Source organism: Emys orbicularis, chromosome 9, assembly GCF_028017835.1.
Source record: "Emys orbicularis isolate rEmyOrb1 chromosome 9, rEmyOrb1.hap1, whole genome shotgun sequence".
Taxonomy (NCBI): Eukaryota; Metazoa; Chordata; order Testudines; family Emydidae; genus Emys; species Emys orbicularis.
The window spans coordinates 18,896,906-18,920,634 of record NC_088691.1 but is presented as its reverse complement, the minus strand read 5'-3'; the positions used below and the strand labels follow the sequence as shown (position 1 = coordinate 18,920,634).

Genomic DNA, 23,729 nt, shown 5'->3' with positions numbered 1-23,729 from the left:
AGTTTTCAATAGCCTCATTCTCAGAGATAGCTGAACCATTTTGACTAAAAAATTTCAAAAATAATGTGTGGCCTGCAGCAGATCTCTGGCAACTGAAAACAGGGTCTTATAACAGGAAATGTCAGGCAACCATTATATGACTTGGTATTATCTGTCCCATATGCACCGGAGGTGAAATTCACTCCATCTCAAAAAACAAAGGGTTTGAATGGGGAATGAATGAAATCCAGTTTATCTAACATGGGACAAGCAGCCCCTTCATGGCCACTACTCCAGCTCTGTGTTGGCCTCTTTGGACCTGGTTAAGAAATCACTTCCCTGGAATGCAGGTGAGCAGGAACTGTAAGGCATCCAAACAAGGAGTCTCAGATAGACCCCTCCCACAAGAACTGGGTAAGGTCCCAATACTCCAAGCATTTATACATGTGCTTAACTTTAAGCACATGAGCAGTCAGTCAATGGGATTATTTCTGTGATTAAATTAAGCACATATGTAGACGTTTGCAGGACTGGGGCCTAAACATGTATTTTCATGGTAGATGTTAACTATTCTAAACCATTCTAAAGGGTACAGGAACCCTTATAAAAATCCCATTACTGTATATTAGTCACATAAGCAGTTTAATGTGTTTGTGTCTGATCCTGAGAGAAGTCACTGGAAGCTTTGGTGGTCAGCACCTCTGTAAATCATGCCATTTTTATTTGGATGTAGGGGTCTCACTTTAGTCACCTAATCTTGCAAATGTTGACCTTTATACAGGATTTTATATAATTTAAAAAACTTTGGTTTGAAAAAAAAGAAAAGAAATTAACATGAAGGTGACAACTAAAAGTAGCAAATCTTGGGAAGTTCAAACTCAAGACATTCTTAATTTAAGATCTCATTCATTCTCCACTCCCCGCACCATGACCAGCTATTGCAAGGTCACACTTAGATCAATGTGTAGTGTCTTGTACTGTGAGACATGACCTACGCATAAATGGATGTTTTAAGGACAGTTCTTTACCTTTAATTTTGAGTTTTCTTGTTTTTAATGGTCTGGGTCAACCAACTTCAATGTCACTAAAATATAAAATTGTGGCTTAATAATGCTCTGTCTTTAATTAATATTTGCAATGCACTTTGAAGATGAAAAGTGCTGTAGATAAGTGTTAAGGGATATTACTATAGTTGAATCAATTATTAAGATAAATTGGAACGAAGTGACGGAAACATCCATCGGCTAATCTGACAACAGGTTGTTGTGTTAATACATTCAGTAATTAAGACAGAGCTAGCATGTCCTTCTGTGCAGGATATAACTTCTCTTTTCATACTCTTTCTGGTTACGCTTTCTGGCAGTGCTTAATCATGCTATTGGACAACTTTCTCAGGTCACTGCAATGAACCGTATTTATTCCTAATACCAATTAGAGATGGGCTGAACTGTTTGACAAACCCTGGGTATCTTCAAGCCTGGGGTTATCCATAGGTCTGTAGTTAGGTTAGAGGATGCACAATCTATATTTCTCACTAATCTAAAGTCTGATCTACACAAGTTTTGTGTGTTGTACATTTACAGATATGGGCTCTTTTGATATAAATACCTTTATACTGGTATAACTGCTTCCACACTATAGGATCACACAGATCAGTAACAAAAACGATGTGTAAACCAGCAATAGGTGCTATCTGGGATGCCTTTACAGATTTCTCTCTATACCGCAATACAACCCGGAATGCTGTAATACTCTAGGTTGCTAGTTGGGATTGATAAAATTTAAGAGGATGCAAGAACTGGTTTGAGGAAAGAGTAGGTAGGGGAAATATTCCACTTAACAACAGGCAATACTAAAGGTGAAATGCTGGTTCTATTTAAGTCAATAGCAAAGCAAAGTAACTGATACCTATATGTGAACAATGAGTATGACATAATATTCATAAAAGAGAAAATATTGAAGAATTACATAAAAATCCGGATTTAATATTAGCACTCACCTCTTGTCCTGTGGCAATGTCTATTGCTGTATAAACAGTACCCGATGCCCTAGAAAAAAACAGCAGCCAAGAAGTGAGGGGATGTACAGTGCCTTTGAGCAAAGTTAAATGCATACACCATATCTCTGCCTAAGATGTTTACAAAATACATTTATTCAGCCAGCACAGTATTTAGCTGTGTACAACAAACCACCGCATTATGCAAAGGATGCAAGATAAAAACCCAAGCTCAGCACCTGAGTGAAAGGAGCACCCTGAGTCATTTGTTGTGACTAGACCTGGCCAAAATGAAAGCAATTTTTTTCTATGAAAAATGCTTTTTATTTATGTTTTGGGCTTTTTTGTTGAAAAATGAAAAACCAAAAAATGTTCAGGGTCCTTTCTCCCCCCCCCCCCCCCTAAGCCAAACATTTTTGCATCCAAACTGTGACAAAAAATGAAAAATTTTCATTTTCTTCTGTTTTGTTATTGCAGGAAATAAGATACATCTCCCAACCAGCTCTACCTATGACCCCTCCAGATGATTTAGGGGTACACTTTATGGGCTTCAGAGGGAGCTGTGCTCAGTCCTCCTTTCCTAGGAGCGCTCTGGGGACTCTGGCAGTGGAGGATAAGCAAGCAGGCAAAAATTAGGGAAAAGGATTCCCTTTGTAGATCTTCCAGGAGTAAGGGTACGTCTACACTACCCGCCGGATCGGCGGGTAGCGATCAATCTATCTGGGATCTATTTATCGCGTGTAGTGCAGACGCGATAAATCGATCCCTGATCACTCTCCCGTCGACTGCTGAACTCCAGCTCGGCGAGAGGCGGAAGCAAAGTCGATGGGGGAGCGGCGGCCGTTGATCCCACGCCGCGAGGACGCGAAGTAAGTGATTCTAAGTTGATCTAAGATACGTCGACTTCAGCTACGCTATTCTCGTAGCTGAAGTTGTGTATCTTAGATCGATCCCCCCTCCCCCAGTGTAGACCAGGCCTAAGACACAGTCACAAACTGAGGATTATCAGTGCCTGAGATGCCGTTAGTTTACTACCCGAAGATTACAGCCTACACTGGGTTTGCTTGTAGGCTTTCTGCAAAGCCACTGTTTGTTTTCTTTAGTCTTAAAGCAACAAGCAACCCTTGACAATATCTCAATTTTCCTAAAGGTTTATCTTAACATTGATGAAAAACATCTAGGAGAGATTCAAATGTGGTTGAGTTGAGCTACTTATGTTTTTTCCTCTCTTCTTGGATGAAGCGCTGCAAAGTTTATTTCCTATTCTCAACATCCCGTTTTCTGCCCAATTGCTCACCTTCTATGAGCTCTCTTTTGGTTTTTCAACATTGCACAGCTGTCCTGATATTTTAAATGTTTTCCTCAGAGCCAGAGTTTGCTGATCTTCACAACATGGATGGATGATTTAGGAAGCCTGAGGTTCTTCTTGAGGCAGAGATTTGCTGAGGCCTCGGGCTGGCCCTGAGTTAACTTGCTATATTGCGCTATGTGATTTTTAATTGTATACATGCACTTAGAGATTATGTTAATTTTATTTGTAAAATTCTGCTAGGTGAGAAGTCCTAGACTCCTAAAAATGAATACAAATAAATAAATAAGAAGCCCCAGATTCCTAAGCACATCGAGGCACTCGGCAGCTTCCTATTTTAGGGTGTCAGACATTTGAATCCTTCATCGCCCTTACATTCATGTTTCATTTTCAAAGCAGATCTGGAGTCTGTCATAGAGCCACCAGAAAATAAAGTGACACACTGATCGGCATATGCAGACTAGACAGTCTGTTTTTTTGCCATCTGTTCCTGATTAAGAAAGATTCTTTCCCTACAGTGTTGTGGATGACTAGAATTGGGAAGAGGTAATACACAGAGTAAACCACCTAACGGATTTAAAAGTCAAGGGGCCATGGTAACATTTGTTAACACTACTGGAGGCTAACACCTGAATTAAAGCATTGGTTCTCAAACTGTGATCATCTAGGGAGCCTTTCCTGCTTGTCTGCAGAAGTGGATGGACCAGGATGGAAATGTTGGGAAGGGAAGCTGGAACGTTTACTTACTCTGAGTGAAAACCAGCTAATTTCAATTGAAACCAGTGTTGCCCAGTGTTACACGTTAGTTCTGTTCACCTCGAAGCTGAAATATTTCCATAGCATTTTAATTTGCCAGACTCACTCTTTTGTGCACCACAGACTGAGTGCCTGAACTGGAAACAATGTTATAATTTGGCATGCTATGCATTCTTTTAATATAAATGCAAATGCATTTTTCTATGCAAATGCATTTTCTAATTGTGGAGATTAATCCAATTTGTTTTCATAAAAATCCAACAGTTTATTCAGGGTTGCTAATACTGAGCTGTACTTCTTAGCTCACGCCTGTTAGGGTTTATTTAAAACAGCTATTTGAATTAGGATGCTTCTTTGTAGGCGCAAGGCTATCTGCTAAGAATTTAGATAGGAATCAGAAACTGATTTGAGCCAGTGTAGCCTTCTCTATCAAGCAGCCATAACGTATGTTTCCTAGGTATCTTGAAATGTCCTCAAATCCTAAACCAAGGACAAACCCCCCAAAAAGAGATTCAGCTCTGAAGCTCACCTATCTCTGAGTACTTGTGGCACCTTAGAGACTAACAAATTTATTAGAGCATAAGCCACAAGTACTCCTGTTATTTTTGCGGATACAGACTAACACGGCTGCTACCCTGAAACCTATCTCTGAGTGCGACTCTGCTGACTAATGTCCACTGTTTACTAGCCATATGGAGCACTGCTGAGTGATTGCCCACCCAATTCACTTTTCCTTATATCCAAAGCTCCTCTTCAACTGAAGTCTGCCAGGGAACCATGTCTTCCCCTCTAGTCTCCAGTCTCCTTATTAACAGCTACTGAAAGATCTAGCCACTCATTTCCTATTCTATTACTATCTTCAATATCATATTAACGGATTATTTGTAATAAATGCCAGGAAATCAGCTCAATAACCTGTGTCATCTTCATTAACATTAACTAAATACATAAACAGCCACATCATCTCATTTACTATGTCCCATCCTGTAAATAAGCACATCAACTCCTTGTCTCGCTTGAAAAGCAAAGCCTGAGTGGATAGCATCCTCAGAACAAACTTCACTTCCCACGTGCTTCAGCTCTCTTTTGGGATCTGTATTCAGTGCCAGGTAAAGGAGCATTTACAATTCCCTTTGCCAGACTCGTGAAATATGTGGAATGAAACTTTGATATCACAGCCGTCAAAATATATTTTCATCTTGGCTATAAGATTAAACTTCTGTCCTGTCCTCATAAAACCAAAGGGGTTGTTTTTGTACGTCTTTTCTTTGAATGCAAACACTGCTCTGCATTTGTAAGTCCTTAATCTGAGTCATTATATATTTTTCACATTTTAAAAAAAGATGGGAGTGTCTCAAAAAAGCTTCTTTCAGGGAAGCCTGCAATGATTCAGATGCTAATCCAAAATTCTGTGGTTACAAAATCAAACAGGAATTCTTAAGAGAATAGGTTCTCTTTCTCAAAGTTGTGAAAGATATTATACATCCCACTTTTAAGTGACTAAGAAATCCAGCAAGAATAGCTTCTCTCACTATTTTCCTACTTGCAGGTCTGAAGTTTAAAGTCATCACAATACACAGTAGGTAGAGAGTTGATAGTGATGCTGATAGTTAAGGCGGCTCAACGTTTTTCATTATAAGACCCTGTTTCCAGGTGCTTATAACTTTGCCAAACTTCAACCATTTGGGATGAAATTTTCCATGTGGTGTGTTGGTCTCAGGCTACTTTTTTTTTTTTAAGCTTCAGCTAAAAAATTTTTTTGAAAGTTCAGCCATTTCCAAGAATGTTATTTTGCCTGTTAAAAAATTCCTACAACTGTTTCATTGGGAAGCTCTAGTAAGTCCACGTTTGGAAGTAGGGACTTGAAATTTGGTGGGAGAAAGCAGGTTACCCTAGTGTCAAGGGTGCCTTTTGCTGTCCTCCTGACATTGAATGAGGCAGGGAAAGTTGTGTAAAAGAAGTGTGAGATCATTTAATTAAATACTGTCATAATGCAAATGCACAAGCAACCTTAATTGTGTAATTTCCTAACTTTTAAGAGCTTGACTTTACAACTTTAACATGTGTAAGACGGGTTGTTGGGGTGTTTTGGGGAAGCTTATATCTATATATATGAAGTTAACAAGAGCTCAAAATGGTTCTGGTCTATTTCAAGTTGAATTTTGGGCAATAATTCCAGACAGTTCTTATTTTATCTAAACTTCTTTGCATGATCATATTTTGGAACAAAATGTTTGCCATCAAAATAAGTTATTTTGGTAATAGCAATATTTATGTGCCTTGTAGTTCCCTGACAACCACTGCACTCGTCACTATCTGTAGTTCTAGGGTAAAGTGACCTGCTTAAAGGAAGAATGTGTTCGCTACAGTCTTAACATTGTTCTGTAGTGTCTGGACAGAAAAAGAAATGCAGAGAGAAGTGAGTTTGTTTCTATAGTTACATAGACCTTCCTTGTATCCATTGCTTGCTGTTTTCAGCAAAACTTTCCGCTTAGAGGCAAGGTCATGGTGTGTGTGTGTCTCTCTCCCCTCCCTCCTCCCTCTCCAAATTCACATAATCCCAACTAAAGAAACAGCCTCTTCATGTCTTTGATAAAATTGCTGTCTAATACACTGGAGTACAGCATGTTAAATTTAGATTTTCTGTGAAGTTTTGCGTAAAAGTGAATAACACATAATGCTCCAGTTCTAGAAGCCCAAAGTAAGAACACTGTTAGAATAATGGCTACTAAAGCTATACCTGCTTCTAAACTCCTGGAAAGATATTTGCTTCTACAATGATAATACATTGTTTAATGTACAACCCAGGCAAAAAATCTTATGGTTTCCCATAAGATTTCATGATGGTTATCAGAAATGCAAAGACTTTAATTCTTCTGTAAATAATATTTTGTGGCTGTGGTAAATAACTTGCAGTAACACATGCTATTAGTGTTTGTTTATCTCATCACAGGATTGCAATGATCTCATCTTTGTAATGCACAGCTCTGGTGAGAATATGCCTCGTGCTTAATCTACAAGTGATTAGATTTGTGATTTCACAAGTCAGAGAATTTCCACAAAAACAATACCATAAAGAGGCACCACCATAGCACAGGAAGACACAAGTTTTCATTGAATTAAGAACTCAAGAAGTTAAAGAAGAGCCTAATTTCTCAATACTTACATACATGCAGTTTGACCCCGTTTACAAGATTTACATTCTAAAATGTATATTTATGGACATTAGAAAATACTCACATTGGGACTTAAGATGATCAAAAAGTTCCTATCTAAACCCATTTAAAGCACCCTGTAAGGTGGACTGTGGCTCTGTTATACTATTGGTCATATTACGTTTCATTTCTGGTTTAACTCTAACTAGCACATTTGACGTTGTACAATCAGAATGAAGATGTACTTTTATCTATTTTAAGTGATATAAGGTAAATGAAAGTAATGAAAGCTGACATTATTTGAAATCGTCTTCCCATAACTGCCCTTTCAAACCAGAGTCTTTTTATTATAAATCTAAAAGAAAAAGCAATGTGAGCTTGAAAAGACATGGCCTCTTCTTGTTCTGCATATACCAGTTCCAAGTCAACCAGAAGTTACAGAAAATTCAAATCCAATAATATATACAATGCGCAAAGATACCTGCTAACCTCAGTACCCTTAATTCAGTGATAATTATTGCTGGTAACCTGAAGGCCCAATTCTGCTCTTACATGATGTAAATCAGGAGTAACTCCACTGAAAACAATGGAATTACAATGTTGCATAACTGGCTGTGATGGAGAAGAGAATCAGACCCTATCTGTAGTCAGCGTTGGTATTTAAAATGCATGTCACACACCACACAATTTCAAAATTACCTTGTTCTTACTAGTCTGATAAAGCATACATGGGATTCCATTCTGGGTAAACGCCTAACACTTTGAAGACACCATGTTTCTGATTACTAGCAAATGCTGTCTCTTATGGCCAGCTACGGAGGATTCTGTGCATCAGAATGAATTGCATTTCTCTATACATACTTTTCATTATATATGCTGGGAAACAAGTTATTTAGCCTCTGATTTTTGTTCTCAAATTACATGATTTTAAACCTGACTCCTGAAATATTCTCTTTAACCACTAAATGATTTTTGACTAATGTCATTTTGAGCTGTACAATAACACCCATCAGATAAAATGATAAATGGCATTTTTTATGCAATAAAGTACAAGGTAAACTTCTGTTTCTCTAGTAGGCCCATGTAATTCTTGGTCATATCAAAATTGGCTTCTTCCATGAAGGCAGATGAACCACACCACACAGATGAGGGATGACAAGTTTGCCATGTGCCAGTAACTTATGCAATCAAGCCAGCCATCATGAAAATTTCTTTGATGACTCCTCTTGGCCGCAGGAAAACACTGATCAATGTGGAGGGAATAAGTACAATCGAAACGAATATTCTGAATGTAATAATAAATGGAGATATACCTATTTCCTAGAAGTGGAAGGGACCCTACCCTGAAAGGTCATCGAGTCCAGCCCGCTGCCTTCACCAGCGGGACCAAATACTGATTTTGCCCCAGATCCCTAAGTGGTCCCCTCAAGGACTGAACTCACAACCCTGGGTTTAGCAGGCCAATTCGCAAACCACTGAGCTACCCCCTTGTCTTCAATGAGGTAATGCCAGCAAAGTATCTGGCACATATTTATACATATAACTCCAACTGTACTTACCCTTGACCAATTTTTTCAAATCGTGTATATTTCTTCTTAGGGTCACCAACACTCACAATGCTTCCTGAAAGAAAAAAGAACAATGAAGCTCTCTTGAAAATGAGTAATATATCTTCAATGACAACCTGTGGCAAGTCAAAAATCCACCATTATTGCCCGGCATTATTGCCATTATGTGCAGTTTAGATTCAATATGATACTACTAGAGCACACGGATTAGAAATAAGAGTAGCAGTTTAATAATTCAGGTGGCATCTACTTTTTTTTTAATCCATTGATGAGTATGTTTGACTCTGGAGCTGGAAAGAAAACTAAGAACACGAACTGTGGAGAAGAGCTCACATAACACTCAGACATGAGTTAACGAATGAATAAATATGCAAATGAGTTTGTATGCTTAAATGTTAATGAGTGCTAGCATAACAATGCTAATTTCCTCAGAACGAGCTAGTCTTTTTAGGATTCCGCAGGGGGGTTCATACTTTCATATATTGAACCCAACTTTGTTTTTGGACTCAACTTTTATAAACAGTTGCCATGTAGAGACTAGGAAGAAAGTGATAAAGAGTTTCCTGGAGTGACTCTCCATTAGCCCTTCCTTGGTTTGCCTTTTTAAAAAAACAACAGTTAACATCAAATAATTAATCACAGGCTTTTGACAATCTTTATTACGTAGGCTTCATTGTGAAAGAGATCTAATTCATTTATATAAGAGCAACACTCTTGTCTTCAGTCTGACTTTGATCAGTAACAAACATTTTACTCAATACTTTACAGTGTACACACATGCTAATCTTACTACATGAAACGGCATTTAAAATGGATTAGAAGAGCAGCAGTATTCTTCAGACTGTAGCTTTTAACTTCTTTAAAAAGTTATCTACATTAATAAGGTGCTAGTAATTTTATAAATAAATTGATCTCAATAACAAGCTATGGTGGATGGAGTGCTGCCCTCTACTGAATAATTATTGCAACAACAGGCATTGATTGAAAGGCTTTGCATGTAATATTCAGAAAGTTGCAAATGAATTAAGGGTGGGATTTTCAAAAGTGTGTGATTTAGGAGCACAAGTCCCATTGAAAACAAAAATGCTAATAATTTGGTAGTTTCTTGCTTGGCCAGAAGTGTAAATGGGCTGAATCAGGAGCAAATAGGGCAGTATTTGGGAAAGAGTGTGTAAGCAGAGTCTGAATGAGCTCTCACCTGACATCTAGTGGTGAGCTGTGGAAAAGGACTTGAGGAGCAGATCTCATTTGCATGGGCACACCCACCCTGCCTAGGTGCTCAGTCTTCTTGTTATGCTTGTGTGAATCGAGGGCAGCAGAACTGTATCTGGCATACCCCGATTGAGGGACTCACCCTCAGCTGAACAGCACTTGCCAGGCAGGGGACATGGGTTCCAAAACACAATGAGTTAAGAGAGGGTGGGGACTGGTACTTATACCTGTTAGTGTGGGTCCAGTTTAAGGGTCCTAGACACCATTTGACCCCCCCCCCTTTCCATGGTATAATAAAAGAGCTAATTTAGACTCAATTGAGGATCATGTTACATGCTGCAGAGCTGAAATCACTGATACCTAGATCTAAGTATTAGACCTACTTTGCAAGAGACTGCCCAGTGTGCACCAGCAATGAGGCTCCTCCACTAACAGCTGAGAGCTGTGTTAAGTGGTGAGCCCTGAAGACAATCTTGGCGATTGGCCAGCTGTGTGGCTGGTGGAGAGGCTCAGCGAGCAGGCGGCTGGTGGAGAGGTGCAGCCAGCAGAGAGGCTGATGGAGAGGTGTGGCCAGCAGGGCGGCTGGCATAGAGGTGTGGTGAGTGGGCGGCTGGCGGAGAGGCGTGGTGAGCGGCCAGCAGGGTGGCTGGCCGAGAGGGCCAGAGCAGAGCCCCACAGAGAGGTGTGACAATTGGCGGTGGGGCGGCAAGTGAGTGCCCGAAGCAGCAGAGCGTGTAAGGTGCCTCCTTACCCACCCCTTCCACCCAAGGTGGGAGGTGAACTCTGCAGATGAACCTCTGAACTCTGGGGCAGCACTAGCCCAGGACAGCAACTGTGAGTGGGGTGCAGAGGAGGGACGGGCACGTTAAAGGGACTTTTGGGTTGCTGGACTTAAAAACCTGACAAGAAAAGGACACTGCCCAACTTACTTGGGAGTGGGTCTTTTGCTCATGGTTTATGTTTATAAACCCTAGTTGTGGTGTTTTCCCAAATTAATGCGGAGTTTTTTCCCTCCTTTTATTAAAAGTTTTTGCTACACTCAGACTCTGTGCTTACGAGAGGGGAAGTATTGCCTCTTAGAGGCTCCCAGGAGGTGATGTGTAATTGTCCCAGGACACTGGGTGGGGGCTCAAGCCAGTTTGTGTTGTATTGGTGAAAAGGAACCCCTAGATACTGAACCCAACCCTCGTTGCTGCTGGCTCCACCTGGCAGAAGGGTTACATGTGCTTAAATTGGGTAATGAAGCCACAATCTTATAAACGCAAATAATACAAAATTAATGTTACCTTTTCTAGTCCATTTTCCTAGATAAAACATAAAAACTGATGAAAAGTAAAAACTAAAGCTTTAATGGCAGGGTAAATAGCTACTAAAGATTTAATGTACTGTGTATACTACTAAAATATGTTGAGAAGATTATTCCTTGACTGAGAAAAAAATGTCTGGAATGTGATGATTTTTGTGCACATATCTGGAAATTTACACCCCTCTCTCTCTCTCTCACACACACACACACACACACACACACACACACACACACACACACACACACACACACACACACACACACACACACGTACACGTGTTTGGCTGTAATTCCAAAATATGGACATCTAGTTGAGCTGCCAGTAATTGTAAGTAAGTCTCTTTCTCGCTCCTGTCTACGGTATTACTATGGAGCTCAGTGCTCTGGTATCTAATGCTAATGGGCATCTGATTGACTCCTCTCTGGCCAGTGCAGTGGGAAGCACAGATATTGTCTGGTGCACCCTTTAGTAAAAGAATCCTGCTGGTCAAGGACCGATCCCTAATGGGGAGCTGTGGGGAACGGGGATGTGCTGTGGCACGTGCTATACTACTCTCCCAACCAGGAGCATCATGATCCGCCAGCCAACACTTGCTACTGATCCCAGCAGATGTTCTTGCTGGCTGGAGGTGCAGCAACCGGCTCCCACACACCTCATCCTATAAGAGTGCAGCACAAGGTATTCTAACTGTATTTTCAGACTCCACGTCAAACATTTATTGAACTCAGCATTTCAGAGACCTTGCTAGAAGTTAACTAGTTTACACTTAGGTGGAAAAGCGATAATCCCCACTCACTGACAAATGATTGATAAATGGAAGAGAAATGGCCTCTCTTCAAGTGTGTCATGGGTTTGCTCAAAGCAAACTTCAAACAGAAGGACAGCACTGAAATGCTATTGATTCCAGTCCACTTATGCTCTCTGAAGTTGGTAGAGTGATTATATACGGCCACTAACCAACCCTTTCCCACAGATTGAGAGAAGTGCAGTAAATGTGTTTAAAATAAAAATAATAAAAATGACATCCAGAAAGGAGAAATGAAATGATTCGATTTTAAAGTAATTAAATACTTCCCATGATAGAACAGTGATTTCTGAGGAATATGGAAACAATTCTCTGCATTGCTCTTTCAGTTGTAGACACACAATCACAACACTTTACTGTCCCCTTTAACCAGAGACTTTTTTTTAGCAGGGAAAAATGTATTACGAATGTTTGTTATTTTAAGAAACAGTAGTGTCCCAATGACAGTGGCTTGGAATTATCCGTAATTAGAATGAAGGGCATTTTAGGCATAAAGGGAACTTACACAAAAATGCTTCATGGTGAGTTGAGATTCATTATAGCAGAGAGGAGCTATATTGCAAAAGAGCCACTTCTTCACCTTGGGAATAATTATATGCTCTCCTGATCCTCTGCAGTGGCGAGGGCACTGGCTGCTGGGGCAGAGTACACCTTCATTTTCATTTGATAGATGATGCAGCAAGACGAGCCAAACTCTGTTTTACTCCACAGGAGGGACAGCTGCACGGAGACTTACTTCTCCTGCATGGAGCAGCGGCAAATGCTCTTTAGCCTGGTCCATGCCACAAAAAATACCTGTTGCTGACAACAGATGCAGCTGAATTGATAATGAACACTGTTTAGCGCCAATCAGAGCCTAGAATAAACTGTGTTCAGCATCCCTTCAGAAACTGTACTTAAAACCTGCAGTCTGCAAGGTAGTAACTGCTGTATTCCAAGGGGAGTTGCACAATGGAACTCTATTAGAGCAGTGATACTTCCTATAAGAGTGAGCTTCCTTATAGGAGTAGAAATCCTCTGAGGCTAGGTCTACACTGGGCGGGGGGAGGGAATCGACCTAAGATATGCAACTTCAGCTACACGAATAGCGTAGCTGAAGTCGGCGTATCTTAGGTCGATTTACCTGTCCGTGAGGACGGCGGCAAGTCGACCGCTGCCACTCCCCCATCGACTCCGCTTCCGCCTCTCGCCGCGGTGGAGTTCCGGAGTCGACGGCAGAGCGATTGGGGATCGATTTTATCGCGTCTACACTAGACGTGATAAATCGATCCCCGATAGATCGATCACTACCCACCGATCCGGCGGGTAGTGTAGACATACCCTGAAATGCATAATGAAAGACAGGAGTTTTACTATATTCCATTTTGCTGCAAACAGAGTCTCCAAAGAATTGTATCCAGAATCACCCTAACATAGGGCTGTGTTGAATACTACTAAATCTGTGTCTGTATTGACGGCAATAGTGTACCCATCAAGAGGACTTTCCGGGAGCTCACTCAGAGGTGTAACAAGACACTAGTTTCCTGCTACAAGAGATCAGAGAAGAAAGAGACAAACAAATACATTTAGGTCAAAATTTTCAGAAGTGGCCACTGATGTTGGGCATCTCAACTTTCAGGTACCTAATTTTGTAAATTACTTTAGTAAATTTAGTTACAGTTTCTCCTCTCTTCTTCCTTTTACACCAGTGCAAACCAGAGTAATTCCACTGAAGTCAACATTATACTGTTGTAAGACCCCAATTCAGGATAGCACCCTGTAACACAGGTCAGCACTTAAGCATGTGACTAACTTTAAACTTACAGTTAAGAATATGCATAACTGCTGTCCTGAACAGGGATGGACTTAAGCTCATGCTTAAGTGCTTTCTCAAATCAAGGCCTAAAACAGGCGTATATGAACGCACAATCAGGACATTTATGTTTTACAATTTAATGGAAAATATTAATGATTTCATTGTAGACAGAATTTCATTTTATCCCAGCTCAATACTAGAGCATTTTCTCACCAGTAAAATATGTGATGAAAGTGATCACAAAGGGGGAGGGATAGCTCAGTGGTTTGAGCATTGGCCTGCTAAACCAGCATTGTGAGTTCAATCCTTGAGGGGGCCATTTAGGGATCTGGGGCAAAAATCTGTCTGGGGATTGGTCCTGCTTTGAGCAGGGGGTTGGACTAGATGACTTCCTGAGGTCCCTTCTATCCCTGATATTCTATGATATTTCACACAGAAGAGAACTGAACTAATTTGAAGGCTAGGATTTCTTTCTAAAATCTCCACGTCACATATTTGCTCGAGGCAGACCTTCAAAGACTTGCTCATGTGGATATCAGATTCCGGAGCTAGCAAAAGGAGAGCAGGTGGTCATAATGCTTCAAAGAAATAAATGGAAATAAATCCAGGGCTCAGTTCTAAGCTGAGAAACACGGGCAATTATAGCTGTACATCTTGAATAATCCATTGCTGCAGGTATGCATGCCTCATGAAACCAGCAGTGTGCATGGGGATCTCATGTTAGAAACATACCTCAAATATGTAGCCTTAGCTAAAGTAGCCATTATGAGTTAATATGCAAGGGGGTAGCTACCTGCACTAGAAAATATCTACTAACTCACTTCATTGTCTCCTGGATACTACCTAGCTTCTTTGAGATCCAACTCTTAATAGATCTACCATAGAATCATAGAAATATAGGACCTGAAGGGACCTCAATAGGTCATCTAATCCAGTCCCCTGTGCTCAAGGCAGGACTAAGTAATAACTAAACATTCCTGACAAGTGTTTGTTTGTCTAACCTGTTCTTAAAAGCCTCCAGTGATGGAGATACCACAACCTTCCTGGGCAATTTGTTTCAGTGCTCAACTGTCAGTTTTTCCTAATGTCCAACCTAAACCTCCCTTGCTGCAATTTAAGCCCATTGCTTCTTGTCCTATCCTCAGAGGTTAACAAGAACAATTCTTCACCCTCTATCAATCTACCAGTCAATCTGCAAAAGGCACTACAGTAACTCTACAGTAGTGTTTGGGTTCACACTTTTAAGGGGTAAGCATTAGGATTCCTATCAGATTGTAATGATGTTCGTTAGTTAATACTAGCAGTGATGAACAAGAGACACCTTGAGCACAGGTACAAGCAGTAACATTTGCCTGGTCAGTAAAGAACCACACTCTCTGCTGTGAAGAGGCGGCTGTTATTAAAGTGTTGCATTACAGATTATCTCAAACTTTTATTCATTTTAAGGACACATTTTTCTCAATTCAGAATGTCGTTGACTTCAGAATCAAATTTAAAATGTTAAAAAAAAAGATCTAGAACTCTCCACTCAAATTATTTATCAACTAGTTAGAGCTGGGGACAGACTGAAATGGCCTATTCTTGGAATCTGAGTATCCATCTGCTAAGAAAGTAGCAATGATCAGTCATTTTGCTTAGAAGCCTGAGTAAATCTCTTCTGCTCTAGACTTACCAGGATTTGGCATACATCCCTGGACCATGACCAATTTATTTTTTGGGGTAGCTCACAAGTAGACTCATTACAGAATTATTTGGTTAGGAATTAATTGTGACAAAGTCTCATGTACATACTACAATGGATGCATTGATGGTTAGCTACTGAGAGATGCTTGCAGAGATGTAATGTAATCAGTTCTCAACGATTTTTAATCAGCATCTGATTACCCCAGATTACTGGCACCAACTTCTTTTTATACACTTTTAATGAGTGAAGCTAAACAGTAAAACTAAACTGAGTATAGTATAAAGACAGATTTCCATTAAAAGGCATTTTTTTCAGGGTTTTATAACTTCCGTTCTTTTATATCTATCTTGATTTGATAACATACACGTCACGGCATACCAAACCCAGCTCCAGCAACCTTTAAAATGCATCCTGTCCTGCAAGAATGGAGTGTCTTTATAAAAAGGGACTCAGTCTTTTAAAAGGAACACAACTTTCAGGACATGAGATTCCTGGAAGGCAGGAGGAATTTTAACGGGGTTTGACTATGTATATGAATTACATGGTGACAGTAGTAATACCATATTTTGTTGAGATTCCAACAGAATTTACAAGCTGAGCAGGAACAGGCTGAGATGATGCCTAGTTGAAAGAACTCCAAGGAATACTTAGATGCTACAGGAAGTAGCAGTGGGTATTCCATCAGCAGCACTGTAATGTAGACCCCTGCAACCCAACGGCACCCAGCTACAAGTCTCAGGTCAGGTCAAACGACACTCTTTGGCTCGGGTCAGGACATTTTTAACATCTGCGTGCACGTGACTTCAATTTTCTGATGCCTTCATCCAACTTCCTATTTTTGCCTCTCTCCTCCCTCCCCTTTCCCAGTCTCCTCCCCACCATTCCCCTGCTCCTCTCTCCTTCCAACCTTCTTTCTTTAGTCTCGCTCCTCTCCCCTCCCCCCACCCCTTGTCTGAGCCTCTGGCCAGTGGCCCATAGCTCTCCGAGCAAAACTAACACCCTATAAGTGTCCGGCATGAAAACAAGTCAACACTCTTGGGCTCGGGTTGAGTTCTGGTCAGGCTTTAATATTAGGCCTGAGCAGACTTCCAGTGTAGTGCTGCTCTGTATTAACAGCTGAAGCTTTCCACCCCAGAGGCTGCTGCATTTCAATGGTTGGTGCCTTGTATAGGTAGTTTTAGTTACTGGACCAAATTCAGCCTTGGTATATATAAACGCCAGAGAGCACAGAACTGTAATGAAAATACAGTCATAAGGATCTCCCTTCTATACCACTAAGTCTGCAATCTGAGTTTAATAAAGATTTATATGAAATCACAACAGAAACAATGGCTTGTAAATATGAATATTTACATACTCAGGGCTAAGCTATAGCTTAATGAACTTAGCCATGCTGGGGCGGAAGGAGAGGCAGTGCACGGCCAAAACAGCAGTAATTGGCGGCATTATGCCACTGCAGACCCGAAACAGACATAGTACCTTGAGGGGATGGGATGCTCACCAGCAGCACTTACTACTACTGTAGAAGAGGTGTAGTATGTGTTTTCTGCTCAGCCCAATGGACACCTGTTGGTGACTCAGTACACCAGGGGTTACTAGGCAACAGTGTTCAGCTTATCCAGAAATGTTCTCTCTCTCTCTCTGCTGCACATTAGAAAGCACAGGCAGGCAAATGACAGTTGCCCACTGAGAAGGAAGGGATTCCCTCCATCTCTGTTTCCTTTCCATCGAGCACAACTGCTGTGTGTACAAGAAAGCCCAAGTGTCCCAGTGACACTAAAATAAGGACATTCCTTCTGCATGCATACAGGAGGGACACATATAGACAACGTCTTATCAAACAAGAGGTAAGGGCAGGACACTTACTCAATTTCTCTAGGATCTCTTCATCCGTCATCTTGGATTTTTTTCGTTGCCGGTCCGTGTTTCTGTACAAAGTGTTGGTGTTTGAGTTCTCAGGCTGAGGGGTCGTAGCCTCTTTAACTAGTGCTGGTGCAGCAACAGGTTCAATTACAGACCGAGTGTAGATCTGCAACAGAAAATGATTCTGAGGTCAGAAAGGTGGGTATGGAGATGGATCCCCATGAGATTTTATCTCACATATAAATCTTTATAGGGAATCTGCCAACTTAAGTGTCATACTGGAAAAAAACAAAAACAAATTATGTTCCTTTACTTATTATCACCAATGGCAACTTACATTAAGGTGTTTGTTTCCTTTGTGCATTTCTCAAAACAGGGACAATGAAAACTAATGAAGTCAGTTTTATCCTTATTTAGAGTCAGTTTCATTTTTAGGTTCTTGGTGCTGCAATTTTGTATTTCAAACCCTAGAGGGGAACATTTACTTGCTTATAGTCTGATTAAGCTCTGAAGGGTGACTGTAAAAATTACATTGTGAGACTCTATGTCTCAGTGATTCAAATTCTCTGTTTACACGTACAGTCTAGGAACAGAGAGACAAGTTGGGCTTTCTGACCTGGGCTCAAACTCCAGGCAAGGAGTGCTGGGAAAGCAAGAAGACAGACACTTGGGGAAGAGAGGCTGTGCCAAGTTTGGTGCCGGGGTGAAAGAATGAAACTTCAAAGAGAGAACAGACACTCAGGGAGGAGAGGCTAGGCCCAGATGAAACTGGGGTGAAGACGGTGGGTCTGAATTCTATTTTGAAATACTTTGTGCAGGGTTTAATAAGTTGGACCCCCAGCAGAGGAAATGTGGACATTTTAAGGGAAAACTGAGGCTGGCCTCTGCAGAGCCATGCTTGGCTAGTAGGGGGCACAACAGGGAAGGTGCATCTCTTGACAATCTGTAATAAAAAGATTTTTGGAACTCAGTTAAAACTGCTGCTGAAGATGCTTGAGGCAGAGGTGTATCCAGCTCATCCTCCAGAGCAGTGGTGGGCAACCTGCGTCCCGTCAAGGTAATCCAGATGCCCACCACTGCTCCAGAGCCTGTGATGGCCCTGTAGAACAAACAGGAGTAATTAGTAACAAAAAACTTATTTTAGGTCAGTTAAGTCAGAAGATAGGAGTGTGAATACACTGGGTGAATATCTATCTCTTTTCTGACTATTACTGCACTTTTAATTAGCCAGGGGAATCAGTAGAGTGATGAAAAGTATTCCATTCCCCCTCAACACAGGGTTAAGTGCATGCTTCTCCTCGGGACTTCAAGCCTTAGGAGAGCAAGATTAGGAACTGAGCTAACATCTCCTGCAGAGCAGTACCCAGCACTAGCTCTGTGCCTTTGGGATAGACCTTCTATAAATTATTTCTGTTGCACAAGGGCTAAATCCAGAAATCCTTACTCAAGCAAAACTCTCATGCATTTCAAGGGAGTTTCTGAAGAAAAAACCGAGGAAGGAATTTTGGATTTGTCCAAATCCTTTAGGATTTGATCATCGGTTCTTTCCACTCATTAATGTAAATAATCTTACTATTGTAATAGAGCAAATTAATGTAAATGCAAGACAGCTACTGCTATTCAGAAAGCTGTTTGCTTTTCTTTAAGAAGAAGAAAATCATCTAAAGAAAGGTAATGACATGTAGACATTATTATTTTGCTTCTGGAGCCATTTTGGTCTCATGTTACAAATAACAACAGCTCTGGAGAAGCTAGTCTATCAGACTGGTTCTTGGAATCCCTAAAAGTACATACTGACCTCACAGATCTAAAGAAAATATTAGTCTGTCTAGTCCATGAGCTAGGAGTTGAAGTAAGGACATGAAGGAGTTTTGGTCTTGATGGGAGCAATTTCCACAAAAACTCAGTAGCAGCCATGATGCAAACATCACCAAAGCCAACGTCTGCTCAGCTGAATCATAATGATCAGGTAACATTCAGCAGAACTGGATATGGCTGATTTGGGGTGGTCTGTATTTTCATCCTCTAAAGAGTGCATTTAGACATGACAGATCCCACTGTTATAATAAAAGGCCTTATTATTTTCATGATGGGGACCACATCTTAATAGAGTCACTATCCTGTGGAATTCCCTCCTTCAATTTGTGATCTCGCAGATCACTTCTCCCATTCACAACTGTGAATCATCCCCATAGTAACTACAGCAGTTGCATGCATAGAATAGCATCATTAGGAAAACATGTATATATTTTATCTGTCTTTTACTATGACAAATGCTTTGTCCTGTTAGAAGACAAGGAATCACACTGTCTATATCTGCTCTTCATTTCATCTCCCCATCACATCTGTTCAGTCTCTCTCTCTCTCAGCAAGGAAGCAAGGAGGATAGCCAGCACTATCATAAGCCTTCTCTCCACTGACCATGGCTAAGTCCACGTTTATATATATGTATTTTAAGTAACAGAGTATTACAAATACACAAACACAATATAAAAACTGAACTAAGAGTTTCGAAATACCTATTGGCATAATGGAAAAAGCTCAGGATTACATGAAAAGCCTCACATCAGAATCTCCTGGCTTCTGTAGGTTCATGGGAATTAAAAGCTATAGTTAGGATTCTAACACTGAGTCTTCACCCAAAAGGAACGCTATACACTTTCCTATTATAACAGATATATCTCTCAGTTATACCATATGATGACAACAGTAACCAAAGCTGCTAGTGAGCTTACTGATTTTGTATGCTCAGGTCGTGGTGCAATAACAGGTGGAGGTTCATTGTCATCTTCTTCTTCTTCTTCATCTTCATCCTCTTCTTCTGAAACTGGGGGAGCTAAAGGGGGTTCTGATGCAGTTTTTGTGCTCTGTGGAGAAAAGGCAGTAGCATAACTGATTGTTCACTTATTTTTTTTAAGACAGCACGGGAGGCTTGTTAATAATGTACAGCATTAATCTACTCAGACATAGCAGAGAATATTACATTTATATATAGCTGTAGAAACCTCAGTTATTAGTTGCATATGGTTCATTTTTTTTATGATTACAAATATATGTACTGTTTGGTTAATTCATTTTGGTGTTTTTCATCTTCCTCTTATTTATTCATGGCCAGTCTTGGTATGGTACTAGCATTTGGGCTAGTGAATTGTATCCTATGCTGCATTATTAGAGGAATTACATTAAATAAAGGCAAATAAATCATTCATTTACATACTTAATGAAAGACTAATTTAACTGAGAACAATACTTGAACATATGCAGGAGTTAGAAAATCACCTCTAGTTCATGGTTTATTGCTTTGGTAACATGTTTGCAGAAATGGTAACAGTTAATTAGCTAACAAGTCTACCAGTTAGATTAATTAATGCACTTCAAAGCTCAAAGGATCCTTCATTAAGTCTAACAGGAAATTCTGTATTATAGAGAAAAGCTATTCTTTTTTTTATTATTTTACCCTGCATAATATTATTTTTTCCTGTTTAGATGCTTTTCACATTTATCTTCATCTAATGCTTAATGCTTAGTATTTCTGCTCTTTGCCAGGTTTCAGTGAATCCGTGTATAAAGTTAATGGGGCTGCAACTACCATAAGCCCAGCTACTATACCTAAAATGTGGACTAATTGCTAGAAGAAGAATAGACTGGGGGGGAAAAGTCCAATCAAACATTTACCAAATGCTGAAGGGTATTTTATAGGGGGGTTAAGAGAAGGAACACAGAGAATAACATGGTTATCAAAGCAGGATCTTAAGCTGACTGGGGATACTTGTTCTAAATAATCAGGTCTCTCACATAACCTGTGAGATGACCACTTCTCTTCAGTACAGTATCTGGTATCAATATTAGAAGGGACAGAAATGATTGTATGGATCATCCAGTCTAAACCCCTATAGTTTGCAGAACAGTTCACTACATCATTCCTACCACTGCCTTAATTAATTTGTCCTTAAATATATATGCAGTGATACTGCATCTCCCTTGAGAATCTATTCCACTGCACAACTGATTTTACTGAAAATGGTGACCTGTAAAAGAAGTTACTAAAGTGTCAAAACTTTAGAATTATATGCTGCATAACCCAACTACCAGGTCAGAGGAGCATTCACCATATTCTATATGATATCATGCAACTTTGCCAGAGCTTGGAGCTGTCTCAGTGTAGAAGGGAAAGAGCATATATTATTCTGTGGCATATCACATGACTGTAAGGTTTCCTGTTTAATATTCATATTTTACACACTTACACATTTTTGAAAAAAAAAATCATGCAATAAAATAATCTTACTTCTATGATGCCAGACCACAACAAACCATTTCCATACCCTAGAAGGGTTCCACAGTTGATGTGACAACACTAGAATTGTGAAGCTAAACTATATACAATACCCTGAATATTTAATACCAGACTTGTATTACTGGGTGAAATTCCGTTAGTAGGAGTTGAATGATTTCTTTGTACTGCGATAGAGCTCCCACCTTCCCTCTTATATAAGATTCCTGTTGAATCCCTTGAATAGGCTATTGTCTTGTAGGAGCTTGTATCTTGCTACTGGTTATATCCCATCTGATGAGATACAGTGATAGTTCCTAAGGAGGCCATAACCACTGGTAGGAACCACTTTGAAGGCCATACTGATTATATTCCTATGCGATTGCAATATTCTTCCAGAAATGTATTTTATTATGGATAATGGATCTAGCTTTAGTTGAAAACCTTAACTGTGAAATTGAGTCACTGAATTTAAAATAAAGGCCAAATCCCTAATTAATGATTGATATTTAATGCAATAATGTTAATACTGATAAATTCAGTCAATATTAATATGGACATCATAAATATATCTCTGGGATTTCCACAGTAATTCAGCATTAATTATAATGGACCAATGTTTAAAACATTCTTACAAATTCTTTCAGTGAGTATTGAATCATTTCTAACCTTATTTATGTTCAGTCATATATCTAATTAAATCACAGAAGTACAAAAGCAAAAAAATTTAGTAGAGATTTTATTTTAAGATGGAAAAACTACACAGAGAGCCTGGAATAACACACTGTATTAAAGAATATAAATCATAAAGGGCTGGGAATAGTAAGCAATTCCTTGTCAACAAACCCAGACGTTAATCTGTCTGTCAGGTATTATACAGAAAATTTAAAATAGCCAATGGAATCTAAATACCACTGCTGCAAAGATGTTGTGTCTGACTTCTCTCAGCAGAGGAGACTGGTATTCCAGAAAATTCAGAGTTTATGGCTTACTCCACCACACTTACACAAACACCATAAATGAAATCGCTGTTATTTTTTTTACACTCACCGAAGGATGGGCTGCTATGTATCCGTGGGCGCTCTTATCTGAAAGGTGCAAAGGAAGATAAGCTAGATACTTTTCATAACAAAGCTTGTTCTGGGGAATCCAGCAGAACAAGTTCTCCAAAACTCGTCAGATTTCATTCAGAACACCCCTTTGGCAAAACCAGTTACTTTATAAAGATGACAGCAAGATGGTGGAATGATCTGGGCTATTTCTTTACTACAATGTCTACATTTTACTTTAGTGTCTGTTTTCCATGTTTAACTCTACCCTTTACTATCCCAAACGAGAGGGGAAGTGGTCCAGCACATGTCCTTCACCAATAGGCAGGGCCGGCCCCAAGCAGCGAAATGGGAAAAGAAAAAAGAAAAAAAGCCGCGATCGGCGGTACTTCGGCGGCAGCTCAATCATGCTGCTCCATTCTTGGGCGGCAATTCGGCGGCTGGTCCTTCGACCCCTCTCTTCCTATTCGGCGGCACTTCGGCGGAAGCTCAAAGAGGAAGAGAGGGACTGAGGGACCCGCCGCCGACCCGGACGTTTCGCCCCTTTCCATTGGCCGCCCCAAGCACCCGCTTCCTTCGCTGGTGCCTGGAGGGAAGGCAGTTTGAAGTCAGGCTTACGATAAAGTCACTTGGATAAAAAGATTGCAAATACATGCATTTTTCTTTCTAGTGGGGTCAAAACCTTCCTATAGAAAAGGTTCAGTATAACCCCCCTCATATTGTGATTGTTCCATTATTATGAAGCCACAATAGCAACTCCATAAGCACGTAAGTCAGTTTTCCTTCTAAAGCGGATCATCATCCCTCTAGCTTTTGCGAACACACACACATGCACAAAACTCCTACAAGCCTGAAATGTTGCATGTTTGATATCTTATCCCAGCGTTAATTGTTATTTTAGTGGGGGTAAGTTTAAGGTTACTCAGGCAATCAATTTTTGAATTATGGGTCTCAGTTGAGCCACCAGGTTCAAGGAAG

The 23,729-nt window shown here is 40.2% G+C and overlaps 1 protein-coding gene across 5 annotated transcripts in view; it reads right to left on the bottom strand.

Annotated features, from left to right (window-relative positions):
• PAK3 (p21 (RAC1) activated kinase 3) overlaps window positions 1–23,729 on the bottom strand; it is a 49,507-nt gene that overhangs the window by 11,547 nt on the left and 14,231 nt on the right. For all 5 annotated transcript variants that reach the window (XM_065410319.1, XM_065410323.1, XM_065410321.1 and 2 more), the window contains 5 exons: window positions 22,753–22,790; window positions 20,165–20,296; window positions 17,433–17,595; window positions 8,755–8,818; window positions 1,979–2,027 (listed from right to left, as the gene is read on the bottom strand). In XM_065410319.1, the coding sequence (XP_065266391.1) occupies window positions 1,979–2,027; window positions 8,755–8,818; window positions 17,433–17,595; window positions 20,165–20,296; window positions 22,753–22,790 (446 nt within the window). The remainder of the gene's footprint in view (window positions 1–1,978; window positions 2,028–8,754; window positions 8,819–17,432; window positions 17,596–20,164; window positions 20,297–22,752; window positions 22,791–23,729) is intronic.